Source organism: Zea mays, chromosome 1 (genome assembly GCF_902167145.1).
Source record: "Zea mays cultivar B73 chromosome 1, Zm-B73-REFERENCE-NAM-5.0, whole genome shotgun sequence".
NCBI lineage: Eukaryota > Viridiplantae > Streptophyta > Magnoliopsida > Poales > Poaceae > Zea > Zea mays.
Genome location: NC_050096.1, coordinates 15,254,362 through 15,270,491, shown reverse-complemented (window position 1 = coordinate 15,270,491; position 16,130 = coordinate 15,254,362). Strand labels below are relative to the sequence as shown.

The 16,130-nt window shown below is 41.8% G+C and overlaps 1 protein-coding gene and 1 long non-coding RNA gene across 2 annotated transcripts; both read left to right on the top strand.

The window, feature by feature from the left end:
- Window positions 1–203: 203 nt before the first annotated feature.
- Window positions 204–1,402, top strand: LOC103631777 (uncharacterized). Its single transcript, XR_002265489.1, has 2 exons — window positions 204–1,022; window positions 1,144–1,402. It is a non-coding gene; the product is annotated as an uncharacterized lncRNA (long non-coding RNA).
- Window positions 1,403–8,721: 7,319 nt separating this feature from the next.
- On the top strand, window positions 8,722–9,995 carry LOC103631776 (transcription factor ILI6). The gene is made up of 2 exons (XM_008653254.2): window positions 8,722–9,059; window positions 9,465–9,995. Exons 1-2 carry the CDS (start codon window positions 8,934–8,936, stop codon window positions 9,615–9,617), a joined length of 279 nt encoding a protein of 92 aa, XP_008651476.1. The 5' UTR covers window positions 8,722–8,933; the 3' UTR covers window positions 9,618–9,995.
- Window positions 9,996–16,130: the final 6,135 nt, after the last annotated feature.

The following is a 16,130-nucleotide window of genomic DNA, read 5'->3' as shown; positions in this document are numbered from 1 at the left end:
GACAACCTCGTCCCTAGGTCTAGTAAGCATCAACACACTGTCTCCCGCTCCAGTGCTGAAGCTGAATATCGTGCTATTGCCAACGTGTCGCTGAGGTTTCTGGCTACGTCAGTTATTACAGGAGTTGCATCAGTATATACAACGTACAACCATCGTCTTCTGTGATAATTTGAGTGTCGTCTATCTCTCATCTAACCTAGTGCAGCACCAACACACCAAATATGTCGAGAATGACCTTTAATTTATCCGAGAGCGTGTAGCTGCTGGAGCTATTCGTGTTCTCCATGTTCCGACATTCTCTTAGTATACCGATATCTTCACCAAATGACACCCGTCCTTTGTGTTTTTTGATTTTTGGTCCACCGACGTTCCTATTATGGGGGTGTTAGGCAGGAGATTGATTCCCTTCCATCCGTGGCTTGATTGATTCATGTGATTGATTTGGTTGCCCTCCCGGACCCTATAAACGGGGATGAGGGTTGCCTATATATTTGTATCCTTGTACAACAGGATGAATCAAGTCTACAATTCCCACATATTCATTTACCTTCAGTATCTTCTTCATTCACTATATCTCAATATTTTGCACATTCACTTGTATTTTGATTTAACCACAGTCCACAACCACGCGCGGCGGGGGAGATTCGGACGTCGCTGTCGGTGATTCTTGCGGAGGGGGAGAAGGTGGCGCCGGCGGACAGTCTGGCGGCCGTTGCTGCTTGGGTGCTGCTGCCATGGCGCCTAGCGAGCGAAGACGGCGACCGGAGTACAAGTCACAGGGGCTCGGACAGTCACGGGTTCTGCAGCTCCGAGGAGAAAGTCAGAGCGGGGCACTATAATCATTCACTCGGCAAGATCAGAGCAGACAACGACATTACAAGTGAAAGGCTCCATTTCTGAACTTGGGAATACTTGATTCTATAAGTGAAAGCTGTGTTGTTGTGTAGACTCGATTCTATAAGTGAAAGTTGTGTTGTTGTGTGTGTCATGATCGTAAAAAGCTCCGATTAAAGTGTCCTAAGGTGCAATTAATAGTTTCCAACTAAACTCTTCGTTCTTCGTTTTATTCTCATATATTCGATCTTTAAAATCACTATCAGACACAATTCTCATTGATTCAAACAAGCTTCCTATCCCGTGCAGGTTGCAATCGTGTTTCAGTGAAATAAACTGCAACAGCAACTGGGATAGGTGACCTTCAAGTGGATCCTATAAATTCTCTGAACTGCACTTGGATGCTTCGGTCATAGGCAAGTTCCATGTCTCCTAGCCTTCTAGTTTTTTAATGCTACTGTGATTTAGATGCTGGGACTTAGAAGTTGCCCCTATGCATGTTAAAAAATATGTTAGGTTGATTAGTTTTCGACAACCAAAACATCTATTGATCTGGAGCTTGCAGTTATCTTGTCAGTATACCTCTATCATGGGGGTGACTGAGAAAAAAACTATTTGGTTACTGTGAAGCAGTGTTGTTCAGCACAAAAATACTGGAAGGGGACTTCGTTCATGTAAAGCTTCATATAGTTATTCGCACAGACACCTCTAAATCATGCTACAGTTACTGTCCTTGTCTCGTTGTAAGCTCTGTTTGAAAGGTCCCTCAGGATAGCTCGACTAGGCAAACAAAGATACTTTTATTTCAATCCAGACTTTTGCATGTCATTAATGCATTTTTGGTTTCAGGAGACAACATAAATGGTCTTCTTTTGGATATATCTTTACGTCTGCTTTGGTGTTTTCATGATAAGACTGACTGGCACTGAACCTTTGTCATATGAAAAGCTAATCAAGCTTCAATGTTGATACTTTCTGCAGCCAGATCAGCGAACCATAACCATGTCTCTCCTGTAACGACATCAGGATACCCAGGGATGGAGCCCAATTTTTTTAGGACAGACTAAACTAAACCGCTACAATATAGGAGCTCCTTCTACATTATATTATATATATTTTAAATTTTATGGGAGGCTTCAGTGGGGTTCCATGGGCTCGGGAGCGGTAGGGGAGCCTCGAGCCCCGTCCGCCCCACCGCTGTCTTTGTCCTGAGGATACCATAAGTACCCGAAAGGATTGATGAATGAAGGATAAAATGAGGGGTGCAGGCTGAAGGCACGCTGATCCTAGGTACTGCTTAGGTTGTGTCCAATAGATCGTGCATATGACTATGCAAAACTCTGTTTTTTATATTGCAGCCTGCACTATTCACATAGTGGAGTTTAAAATAGGAACGCTGGAGACAACCTTACGCTACTAGCATACGAGAGATTTATATAGATTCGAGCAGTAAATGTGTAATACCTATGTCCTCTTTGTGTGTGGTTGAGTCATAAATACAAAGATGAAGAAGATTAAATGCTTAGATATCAATTGAGCCAGATGAATGAGTAGCTCTCACTGTTCTTTTGTTTTGTTAAGAGTTCTACACCAATTGGTCTGTAGTTAACTGACTATCCTTCCTCTATGGAATTTGGGTTCGTCTCTTGAGATATCTAGCCACAAGGTTTGAGGTTTGTGTCTCAAGCCCTTTCTATGTTGCTCTACCCTCCTATTTTATAGCTCAAGTGAGGAGTGAGTTACATGACAGTTGGATTGTTGGCCCTGTCCAACACAAGCTTAACTATTCCTGTCTTCTCTCAAACATGGAGTCGTACACGATGCATGCTTTGAACGTGCTACAATGTTGACCTGTATTGTTATAGTGGTAGCTACTAAAGCACACACCGTTAGGTATGGTGTAGTTGGTAAATAGTGTAGCCGCCTCTACCTTATAATACTTCCAGGTACGCCAACATGTTTAGGCATGGCTACAAGGACAATAGCATGTATCACACAGTGATGGCGGGTACACTTATTGCATCTATCGTGGAAACAATGTGCCTTCTTGACCACATTGTCATCCATCACATTTAATCTGATGGATGGGAGCCTTATCTTAATCGTCTTGTGCCACGTGGTCGTCTCGAGTGGGGGCACACATAGCATTAGGGCTATACCACCTGATCCATTATGCTCTAAGGCTTCTACTTCTGGGACCGTTTTGCCCTAGGGGCATATTGAAGGGTATCTAGTAGGTCTAGTTTAAGCCTTAGCATATAGGATGCCCCAACCTTGGCCAAACATGGAGCTTGTTCCTAGCCTCAAGAGCTACGAAGGTCCAGAGGGCCTAGGACATGGTCCCATGTCATGAACAACGCTAGGAGGCCGGGAGAGACCCAGAGGTCTGAAGAGCCCTATGAATTGTGATATGGTCCCCGGTGAAAGCATCTATGCCCCTAGCTAGATTTTGGTGATTAATCACAATTCAAGATTATTGTGAATAACGCGTTTTTTGTAGAGGCAAATTAAGTTAGGTCACAATAATGGAGATTGATTGGGCTTATGCGGTATTTGTGCCCCTATTGATGGAGATAAATCATCAGTTTTCAATGGATGAGCGAGAAGGTCAAGGGTTGCCTAGTTCTAAGTGTCAAGAAGTTGTTGGACACATAGATTAGCAATAAGACCTTTATTTTTCTTTGGCCACACTATAAAGGGACATGAATTGGTAGCTTGACCTAGAAAAACTAGTGCTAGATAATCCCATGAGAGCACATAAGAAGTTTGAGATCAAATCTAACTTGAAAATGGGTGAAACAAGCTAGATGGCAGTGCTATAGTGGCACAAATTGGGGATGTCTTGTTTATAACAAAGCTATAGCACGAGCGCGTCTAGTCTACACTAGACGTAGTACACCAGATAGGGCATCTACACCTAGAGAGCTATGCAGATGAGTTAACACCTCTGACTATAGCAAACTGCACCTTGCTAGGGCAAGGACAAAGAAAGAAAACGGTGTTAAAAGAGATGACAGAAAGGGAAAATCCTCAGATAAGCTTCATATAGATGGGCAAAGATAGCAATATGAAGAATAGAATTAGCGTTGAGATGAACAAGCCCAATCTGATAATAATGGAGTCACATGGTGATTTTTTATAATAGATTGTAGAAGCCGAAGCGCCGCATAGTGTTTTCCTTTTGAAAAGTAGATGAAGTTGAAGCGACACAAAGTTTTAGAATTTGATGTGCCAGCCCGGTAAAAAGACTGAGTCCTAAAAAGTAAGTTGAGTCTATAGACTCGAGGTTGCATGAGTTAGGGACTTCGATAGAAGTCAGAACAACTCAGACACAACAAGATCAAGCTAATCAAGGAGATTCAGGATCAGAGTCTTATCTGCCTGAGCCCACGACTCGGTCAAATAAAACCCGGTGGCTACTGTTCAACGAGAAAGATATGACTAGTGGGTCCACGGGATCGGCTGAGAGTCTAGAGACTCAGCTGACATGACCAGAGGGAAACAATGTCAACAAAGAGATTCTAGAGGGATAAATATGGGGAAGATCTTATAAAATTGGGAGATGATATCCTAGCAGATATGGTAAAGTCCAATAGATAAGGGTGAAACACATGTACAAATAGAGTTCAGCTCCTTGATAATTTAGGATAGACTCATTTATGATTTCCATCCTATAGACAATGTAGATATGTATCTTGTAAACCTGTCGTGCGTCCTTGGATTATAAAATGAGGAACAAATCATCAGATCATGTTGCATAGCAATTGACATCGCCACAAATCTTCGTGTCTCCTATGTCTTTATTTTTAGTTCTCGAATAAGCGACCTAGCACATAAATTCACTGTCGAACAATTTTCGACAAATGTGCATGGATCAAAGGAACTAGACACTTCTGGTGTCAAGATGCACATTTACCCTCAATTGTTTACTTCCCTCATACTCACCTCCCCTACTCTTCTTTCTCTATCTCATATGACCATGATCCAACTTTGTGGATGTTTGTTGCATTTTTTCTTAACCTGCGTCATTAGCCATGAAGACATTGTTATTTAACCTTAATTGCACATAAATTTGGTAGCAGTCACCTTGATGTGTTCTTTTAAACTTTTCTGTTTAGGAGCTGTACTTTTATCGACTCCCATGTGAGTTACAAAGACCACAACCATGTCCTGAATAACTTCCACCCTCAACTCTAATAGTAGGGTACATATTTGGCTGCTGATTACACCTAAAACCGAAGATTCTTTCAAATAGTAGCTTTGGTCTAGAAGCTTTTATTCTATCTCTTGTGTACCAACTGCCCACCCTAGTATAATCTAGCTTTCAATGATGAGCATGTTGAGGTTCTGCAGCAAGATCTGGATTCTTTTCCTTATTAATTCAAATAGCTATACTGTATTCTTTTGGCTGTTAGCGCATAACGTTGTCAGATCTCTTGTTTGAATATTCATCGTTATGTAGGTCTTGGATTTCACAGAACTGGGTGTATATTTTGACAGTATTTTCAATTAAAGACAGCTGACCTTCAGTATCTCCAGATAAGATGATACCTTTTGTGTCAGAGTAATACCTGTCATTTTATAACTCTGGTTAAGGAGCCTGATGGTTATGTAGAGTGGAAGCTTCTTGTGTAACGAACTCAAATCTGTTACAAGTTTCCAATGTATTGCCTATGTATATCCATGAAAATGTTATAGGTATGATCTAATTTCATTCAGGAATCAGATTTTACTCTGTTCAGTGATTTATGACCTGTGACGAGTAAGAATATGAGGTATAGCATTAACCAATTTGAGATATTTATGAAGTTCGTTACATAAGTGTTCTAAGACATATTCATCATGCTGTCAGTTAAGGGATTTTACTAGTGATTGCCAAATCATGTCAGTGCTGAGGTGGGCAATGACACTTTTTATGGCCCCCAAAACCGTAATCATTCCTGAACTTGACCATCCTCTTGAGGATCTTTTCAGTATCAGACCATGAGGCCATCACTGTCCCTGGTTGATCTGCTGTACAGATTACTTGGTCCACATGATTCACATAAGCCTTTTCAAACTCCAGGCACAAACAGGGTGACAGATTAAAAATAGGTGAAGCATGTGGCAGCTTGTTAATGTAGTGATATATGCTAAGATAATCCATGTGATTCCAGGCATCTGTATACTAGGCAAGACCTACTTGGCTATTTTTTTAGTAGGTAGACAGTACTGTCGATTCAGTCCCTTGATCAAGTGTAGACTTAAACAAAAGACTGATCTCACTTGGATGTAAGTGAGTGAGTGAGTGTGTGACCTTGCGTGGGGCTGAAGGGGTTCTGCATAATTAAATCGTGTCCACGTGACAACCTGTATGGTGTTTCCAACTAATTGGATTCAGATACATGTGCCGCGTCAGACATGCTACCGCATCATGATACACTTTGATCATCTCCCACTAGCTGGTCTTGATTGGCGATTCGGCATATTATACTAAATTAACATCGTACTTAAGAGTTACATGGTCCCTTGCATAGCATCTTACCCTGCAATTGGTATGCTACTGAGTCTAGGGTTTAGGGTCAATATGTCAACTTTCTAAGCAGGCAGCACCTAATGATCTAGGATTATATTACTAGTGGCAGTGGATCGTGTGAATTGAATATTCAAGAGACAATGAGAATTTGTTCTGCATCTATATGCTGTCATTGGCTGGCTAATCAGATCTTTATTAGCCTAATGAGATATTTATTCTCTAACTATTGTGCCCCTCCTATGTCACTAATTCGTCATGATCGAATATATCTGACACTACACCGTGCAGGTTCTGTATCTATATACATATAGAAGTCACTGGTGGGTACTGAGATTTAAGGCCCCTTCATTTTGAGGGCTACAATTTCCTACAATAATCTGTCAAAAGAAGAATAAAGAACGGTAACGTTTCTAATGTTTTGGTAGATCCAAAAAGATATGTACATGCAGTTTCATAGAATCAGGCACCACATCTATACAGAACGTAGCGGTATGCCTTAAGACACAGGCATTGGATTTGTATTGCAAATAAAGTTGCAGCTCCAAATCTAGCTGTGCAATGCCATGAACTATTCCACCTGTTACTATTAAATTTCCCCCAACATTATCATGCAACCCTAGCTCCCCATCAAGCTTGCGGAGATCGATGCATAATCATTAATTGGAATTTTAAATGCTATTTTTGCTAGCAATATGCTTGCTTGAGGCATAGTTTTATAGATGCTATACTTTAGACTAACATGACCGTTGGCATTAAACTGCCTGGAAACTGTATGTTCTGCCCTGGCCTTTTACTTTACTCCGATTTGCTTTTGTTCAGTCCACATCAGAAAACTTTAAGTTTGTAGGTCTGCTTTGCTTTAGGAGTTCGAGAGAAAACAATATGAAAAAAAACGCAAGTACAAATGCATATGCATTGCACATGATTACACTGTAAGATCACATTCTAATGCTTCTCTCTTAAGATGCTGGAGGTTGTGAAGGGCCAATCTTATCACACTAGCATCATTTGATACTAAAAGAACAAAAAAAAATGTACTACACCTGGTAGTTGCACTATAGCTTGTGTACAGGTTGCATTGACCGGTCAAACCATAATCACAAACAGCCTGATTGGATGGCCGCACGTCCATGCGTAGGCTGGCACCGTCCTGGCCAACCAGATACGACAATTTTGACCGTATGGGTAGATGCAGTTTAATAGTATCAAAATGACTTATTCTGCATTCACTCATGCATGCTGTAACTTTTCCATACAAACAATCAAACATAATTTCAAATAAAATCAACACATGTGGTGATCCAAAATAACGCGAGTAACCAATCAGGCTGAAAGTTTTCGAATCGATGGTATCAAGAAACGGAGTAGCAGGTAAGACATGGGCGCCGGAAGACACGGGCTCTTGGTGCCAGAGTATCGGATAGACCAGTCTGCAGCTGTAGCAGAACACTGCTGAATCTGATATACAGTGTGAGGTATTTAACAGTCAAATCTTTTCACTGCACGATTATTTCTCTGTGTTCAGCAACTGATTATAGTATATTTTTCCCCCGAAAGAAGCTGATGCTTTTATCATCATGCATAGTGGCTATGTCTTAATATTTGACGCAAGAGGAATTTTTTATAGGGAACAGTGTTTAATTAATGATAATTTCCTCATTTGGCTATAGACTGAAGTGAAGTGAACTGTACCCAAACACGCCGGTCCTGTTAGAAATTTAGAATACACGGTGCCTGCCTGGGTCCAAATGCATATCGATTCGATTGTAATCGTGAGTGGTGACTGGATTTCGTGTGGGCCATGGGTTTAATTAATCACCTTCTCCTGCTGAATTCTATGTAGTAGACACATGAAAAGAGAGTTTGTCCGCAACCTCATCTACCAGTAACTGTAGAGCCACTGTTGTTTGTTCATGTGCATATATTAAATACATAATGTGGGGCGAAACCAATTAACACGCATATATATTTTGGTAGGTCAAGTAACATGGCTTGGGTGGTTCCTTCTGACAGTCCTGGCCTCCAAACCGGCTTTCTCACTGGCATTTCTTCGTATCCCGTTGATCAGAGGCTCTCCCACTTGCAGCGCTACGCAACACAACAGTGACGCGAGCTCGTTGGTATGGGTACGGCCTCTCCCTCTCTCTTCTCTCTCCTCTCTGTCTCTAACATATTCACAGTCTATCTTTCACTAAAGAATATCCTACATATGAATCTACAATTTGGGCCACCTGGTACTTTGTCCCTATGGGTCAGGGACTTGAGCTGGAATTTACAGTCTAGTGGTGCCACGGGAAGCTCGCTTCACCGATCTTGCCTGCTACTTGGGGTTCTCCTATGCAACTAGAGCTAGTAGCACTATTTAACACCCCACCACCTGCCCATTTCTTCTCCCGTGCACTTGGTCTTCCTCCTCCAGTAGCTTCTCTCCACTCCAGTCCTTGACTACCATTTCATCATCATCTGTGTATCTCAAACTTGCTTGCATTGCTTGCCCTCACTCCTACCATCCAAGTTTCTTTCTCGGTCTCTGGCAAGACTTCGTTCACCAATATCTCCGGCCCAGACAGCCACACCAACCGAGATGTCGAACCGGAGGTCACGGTCCAGGCAGTCTGGTTCGTCGAGGATCACTGAGGAGCAGATCAGCGACCTTGTATCAAAGCTGCAGGACCTCCTCCCCGAAGCTCGCCTTCAGAGCAATGCAAGAGTATGTAACTGAAGTTCATATCGTAATATCGTACGTTACCACTTTATCAGCTGAATGGTATATCCAAAATCTCTAGTATGTTATTAGGTTATTAGCTGAAAAATTAGCATTACCATGTGGCGGCATTCGCTACACATTGAGGCCTAAGAAATGTGATCTGATACGGTTGTACTGGTACCTACGGCCGACCTGTTAGTACGTTGTTACAACGATCAAATTGGCCAAAATTTCCAGTCAAAAGTTGAATGGCCCCTACTATATGAAGCATGAAGCATCCCATGCAGCAATTCGATGTACTCACGAGCTTGTCGATCAACCCTTTAGTTATTTGCTTCATGTGAGATGAGCTTGAGCCGACGGTCCGGTAAATTGTTCTCCCTTTAATTTGCCGTCTTCCCCATGCAGGTGCCATCTGCGAGGGTGTTGCAGGAGACATGCAACTACATCAGGAACTTGCACCAGGAGGTGGACGACCTGAGCGAGAGGCTGTCGGAGCTGCTGGCTACGTCCGACATGAGCAGCGCGCAGGCGGCTGTCATCCGGAGCCTGCTCATGTAGCTCAGACATCTCGCAGCATTCGTAGCCTAAGTAGAGTGATTTTTTTTTGTACTTGTTGGAGAGGCAGCAGGTCAATTACCTAATACGCCCGTGTACTTCGCCTACGTTGTCCGTCTCTCGCTACCTGAGCCAGAGGCCAGAGCTATCTTTTTTTTTTCTGTGTACTTAATCCCATCGTTATTGGCGCAATGCTTACTTATATCATTTCGTGTATCTCTTGCAACTGTGCTACCCAGCTAGTGGTTGGCGAAGGAGCGCCGCACCTCGTCACCTCTTTCGCCTAGCTTTCTGCCTCTTGGAGTAGAAAGCGAGACCTGTCTTGTAGTTTTTTAGCAAATACTTCTTGATCTTTTAATAGAGTGGTTTCGTTGGAGAATAGCTGAATATGTGTGAATTGATTTTGGAGTGACTTGGTGAGAAATAAATAATGAGCAGTGATGAGAAGCTTTTTTAGCTTCCACCACATCCTAGTTTAAATGAAAGTTCTATTTCTACGGTTCTACCTGATCCGGGGATTACAATCTATGCGAATTTTTGCTATCTTTGTTGCGGACAGGAAATTTGATGTGGACAGGATTTCCGATCTTCCGTCAAATTCATAATAATTCTCGTTTTGGTGAAATGTGACATTCGGCTTGGATCAAAATATCCAAACTCTACAGCCTTTAGGGGCCCAGGAATGTTCTAGTTATCAACCGTGTATAATACGGTTGATATCGCCAAGAATGTTAATCCCTGACTGCGAAACAAATAACACAAGTAAGAACTCAAAAATACATAGCTCATGAAAGCGACAACTGCATGTGTATGATTAAGATCACGAAAGTGAGATTTCACAACTGAAGACAACGACTATTTGATAATAGATTGATCTAAAGCAAAACTTAGACAATAACATGTGTATCGCATACTGAATATAAAGTCCAAATGTCATCACACCCCCTAGACGCGCCTTCCAATAGTATACTGCATAATCGAATTAACACGATGTTGCTATGAATTGATCTTTCAAAGCACACAGCAGCGATGATTGGATTATATGGATCTCACTTTCACGGAGATGATTTCGGATGTTTTTCTCGGCAAAACACCAAAGGAAAACATAGAAAGAAATAGTGGTGAGTAAACTAGAAAAGTAATGAAGGTTTCCTTTTACCTTTTTTCCCGTGTCTTTTACTGTAACGTATAGTAAGCTTATATAAGCCTTCTGATCATGCAACAACTGATCTAATCTAAATAATAGAAAATATTCTAGCCTAAACAATAGGAAACTGTTTTAGCCTAATAAGACTGACTTATCCTATCTAATAGGAGAAAAATCCAAACAAACTCTTTCCTCCATGCAGCTCATTGACCTTGGCTTGTGCTTTAATTTCCAGACTTCTAGTTTTATGCATCACAAACATGCTTCATATGCATTTTTGTTGACTGGCTTCCCTTCTTTTTTATCAGGTCGTTCTGTCCATCCCTGCAGCCCTGCATCATCCGGTTACAAATTTCTCATTCAACACATACCCTCCGGTTTTTTGAGTAAACGTAGTGTACTGAAAAAACCGAAAACGATTCACCAGCTGAATCGGCTTTCCTAATGACCTCACATATCAATTACTATTAATTACCTCATTTCTAATTCTATTGGCCGAATCTTCACTCAATTCCTGACTCGTTCTCAGATAACAGTCCAATCTGTATTCGGCCCACAAACACACCAGGTCATCACACTCCTTGTCTCCTTTTGTCTCCCTTTTTTACACTCGCTTGAGCTTGACGAAACTACACTCGCTGGAGCCTGACGCTGTGACGCACAAATTACAGCTCTCCTCGGCCAAACCTTCTCACTCCTTCTCATGAAAGCGACAACAGCATGTGTATCACGAAAGTGAGATTTCACAACTGAAGACAACGACTATTCGATAATAGATTGATCTAAAGCAAAACTTAGACAATAACATGTGCATCGGATACTGAATATAAAGTCCAAATGTCATCACACCCCCTAGACGTGCGCTCCAATAGTATACTGCATAACCGAATTAACACGAGTGGTAGTTTTTGGAAGGTCACCCCGTACTAATTGTATGGGGTAATCATGATATGAAGTTGGTCGTAGTTGGATAACTTAGCGGCGTGTAAGAGTGTATGACCCTAACATGACGAAGGCAAAGAGTTATTTATCGCTCTTAATCAGTGATTTGGCCAAACCCTTTTGAGTATGGACATATAGGACAAAATGTTACATTTCAATTCCTAAAATCATATGGTAATATTGAAAGCATGGGAGGAAAATCGACGACATTACCCATTTAGATTGATTTAATCATATGTGCTAGGAGACTTTCCTTTAGTTTAATATTTTGAGACATTGTTTTTTAGCAAATACATAGTTTCATGTGGATAATAAGCACACATATAACCATCTTGTAGATATGTCAATCAAATAGGCTCGATCGGTCCATAAATATCACTTTGAATTCTTTCAATGAATTGAAGTGGTTCAATTCTAATTTATAGACGTGATGGTTTTAAATTTAATTTCCTAGTAACCCAAGCAATGTATATATAATCATTGGATGGAGTAGACTAAGTATCCAAAAATAATTGTGAGTTAAACACATGTAGATAATCATCATAATAAGTATGATGTAGACCTCTTAGTGACAGGCAATGTAGCTTGATGCTAAAATCACGGTCTCTAGGTAGAGATATCTATTTTTATGAAATACAACCAATGATCTAGACTCTACCACCCTATGTTTTTTCACATATTGGATATTTCCAAAATTTAGAGTGACTATCCTCTGCTCTATATTAATTTGATTTTTTTGAATCATATACTGATTAACAGTATATACACATATTAGGCACACATATATACATTCACATATAATGATATAACATTAAAAATTTACATCAGGATTCTAAAAAAACACAATGACATTCTACGGACATAAATTATTCTAAACACCAAGGTTAGGAAACTAACACTGTACAAAATAAAACTAATTTTATTTATTTTATAATTTTGTTTCTATTTTAATTATGGATTAATGAAGAGCAGATTAACATGCATAAAGATGATAACGGACAGAAAAACATATCTCTCATGTTCCCGTATTTTATCACCGTAAACGGTATCAGGTTTAAAATAGTCGGGAATAGAAACCGGAGCGGAATAAACGAGTATACGAAAACGAATAGGGCGAAAATATTGGCCAAAACTCATAATTTAATGCAAGCATACATGATATTGATCAATGACTAGTAGGGCAATAACATGAAACAAATAGATATAGAGAGACATCATTTCGTTGTTGTTTGTTTGCTAGTGGTGTATATATAGCTATGGTCGATGTCATTTGAGCTTTTAGACCACGTGTCATTGATAGGGGTGTAATCGGATCGAATACGGACGGATATCAATGAAATCATATTTGTTTTCATATTTTTATTTGGATTTGAATTCGAATACGGATAGCTTCGAATACGAATACAAATACGGATAGTCGTGGGTCGAATACAGAACTAGTCGGACACTGAGAGCACCTAGAGGGGGGTGAATAGGTGATCCTGTGAAACTTAAACTTATAGCCACAAAAACTTGTTAAGTGTTAGCCCAATAACCGCCAAGTGGCTAGAGAGGAGTCTCAACAAAACACAATACCACAAGAGATCAAACACAGAGATGACACAGTGGTTTATCCCGTGGTTCGGCCAAGACCAACGCTTGCCTACTCCACGTTGTGGCGTCCCAACGGACGAGGGTTGCAATCAACCCCTCTCAAGCAGTCCAAAGACCAACTTGAATACCACAGTGTTTGAGAGCACCTAGAGGGGGGGTGAATAGGTGATCCTGTGAAAACTTAAACTTATAGCCACAAAAACTTGTTAAGTGTTAGCACAATGATTGCCAAGTGGCTAGAAAGGAGTCTCAACAAAACACAATACCACAAGAGATCAATCACAGAGATGACACAGTGGTTTATCCCGTGGTTCGGCCAAGACCAACGCTTGCCTACTCCACGTTGTGGCGTCCCAACGGACGAGGGTTGCAATCAACCCCTCTCAAGCGGTCCAAAGACCCACTTGAATACCACGGTGTTTTGCTTGCTTTTTCTCAATCCCGTTTGCGAGGAATCTCCACAATTTGGAGCCTCTCGCCCTTACAATTGAAGTTCACAAAGAACACAGAGCAAAGGGGGAATGAGCAACGCACACAAGACTTCAAAAGATCAGAGCAACAACACGCACACAAGTTGCAACAAGAGCTCGCAACACAACTCAAAGAGTTCACAACTCAACAAGAGCTCTAGATGCTATCACAATGAAACGAATGCGTGAGATCGATGTCTTGGTGCTTAGGAATGTTGTAGGAATGCTTGGTGTTCTCCTCCATGCGCCTAGGGGTCCCTTTTATAGCCCCAAGGCAGCTAGGAGCCGTTGAGAACAATTCTGGAAGGCTGATCTTGCCTTCTGTCATCGGGCGCACCAGACAGTCCGGTGCACACCGGACAGTGTCCGGTGCCCGATTCCTTTCCTTAAATGGCGAAGCCGACCGTTGCAGATCTGGGAGCCGTTGGCGCACCGGACATGTCCGGTGCCCCCTTCCGACCGTTGGCTTGGCCACGTGTCGCGCGCAGAATCCGCGGCCGACCGTTGGCCCGCCCGACCGTTGGCTCACCGGACAGTCCGGTGCACACCGGACAGTCCGGTGAATTTTAGCCGTACGCCGTCGGCAAATTCCCGAGAGCAGCGTCTTCAGGTCGAGGCAGCCTGGCGCACCGGACACTGTCCGGTGCACCACCGGACAGTCCGGTGCCCCAGACCGAAACAGCCTGTTGGCTGTACACAGCCAACATTCTCCTTTTCTTCTTCTCTCTGTTTCTAACACTTAGACAAATATATTAGTACACAAAACCAATGTACTAAGGCTTGGAAACATACCTTTACGTGTGATTTGCACTTTGTTCATCCATGGGCATAGATTCACATTTAAGCACTTGTGTTGTCACTTAATCACCAAAATACTTAGAAATGGCCCAAAGGCACATTTCCCTTTCAATCTCCCCCTTTTTGGTGATTTATGCCAACACAACATAAAGCAACTAGAACAAGTGCAAAATCACTTCAAATAAAACTCAAATTGATTTTGATTCAATTTTGGCATATATGGATCATCCTTTGCCACCACTTGGTTTGTTTTTGCAAATCAAACTCAAATCTCTATCTCTAAGTCAAACACACATGTTGAAGCATAAAGAGAGTCATTCCAAAAGAGATTGATCAAAGATTTCAAAAACTCCCCCTATTTCCCATAATCAACACTTCTCCCCACAAGAAGCCAACTTTTGACAAGAGAGACCATAAGAGACAATAAAAGAGTTTAACAAAACAAAAACTCTATTCTACTATTTTCAAAATCTCTCAAGTGGTAGCTGATCCATTTATCGCTTTGGCCTTTATTTTCTCCCCCTTTGGCATCAAGCACCAAAACGGGATCAATCTTGGTCTTTTTAACCCCATTGCCTTACCAAAATCTTCAAATGAGAACACAAAGGCAATAAGAGTCTAAAGATGAACTTGGAATAAGTTACCCTCTCATCGGAGTGCAGTGGAAGTCTTTCATGGTCCAAGTCCACCTTTTCCCTTTCAATCCTCCTTCGAGACTAAATCATCAAACTCAAGCACATGGTTAGTCTCAAAGGGTCAAGTTGTAACACATCTCCCCCTAAACATGTGCATCACTTTGCAACGGACTTGTGAGGTCCAGGGAGTGTTTGTACAACTTGAGCACCATAATAAGCAACAAAATGCAAAAAGGAACATGATCAAAAGCATAAATACATGTATGCTACAATTCAATCCAGGTTCCGCGAATCTAAGACATTTAGCTCACTACGCAACCTGCAAAAGGTCTTCTCATCTAGAGGCTTAGTGAAGATATCGGCTAGCTGGTTCTCGGTGCTAACATGAAACACTTCGATATCTCCCTTTTGCTGGTGGTCTCTCAAAAAGTGATGCCGGATGTCTATGTGCTTTGTGCGGCTGTGCTCAACAGGATTCTCCGCCATGCGGATAGCACTCTCATTGTCACATAGGAGTGGGACTTTGCTCAGATTGTAGCCAAAGTCCCGGAGGGTTTGCCTCATCCAAAGTAGTTGCGCGCAACACTGACCTGCGGCAACGTACTCGGCCTCAGCGGTGGATAGGGCAACGGAGGTTTGTTTCTTAGAGTTCCATGACACCAGGGACCTTCCTAAGAATTGGCACGTCCCCGATGTACTCTTCCTATCGACCTTACATCCAGCATAGTCGGAGTCTGAGTATCCAACTAAGTCAAAGGTAGACCCCTTTGGATACCAGAGCCCGAAGCAAGGCGTAGCAACCAAATATCTAAGAATTTGCTTCACCGCCACTAAGTGACACTCCTTAGGATCGGATTGAAATCTAGCACACATGCATACGCTAAGCATAATATTCGGTCTACTAGCACATAAGTAAAGCAAAGAACCTATC

What these genes read in the sequence shown, in the direction of transcription:
- LOC103631776 (XM_008653254.2), top strand. Translation starts at nt 8,934, where the DNA reads ATGTCGAACCGGAGGTCACGGTCCAGGCAGTCTGGTTCGTCGAGGATC. An exon ending in GCCTTCAGAGCAATGCAAGA is followed by an intron (nt 9,060 to 9,464) that starts GTATGTAACTGA and finishes TTCCCCATGCAG; the next exon opens with GTGCCATCTGCGAGGGTGTT.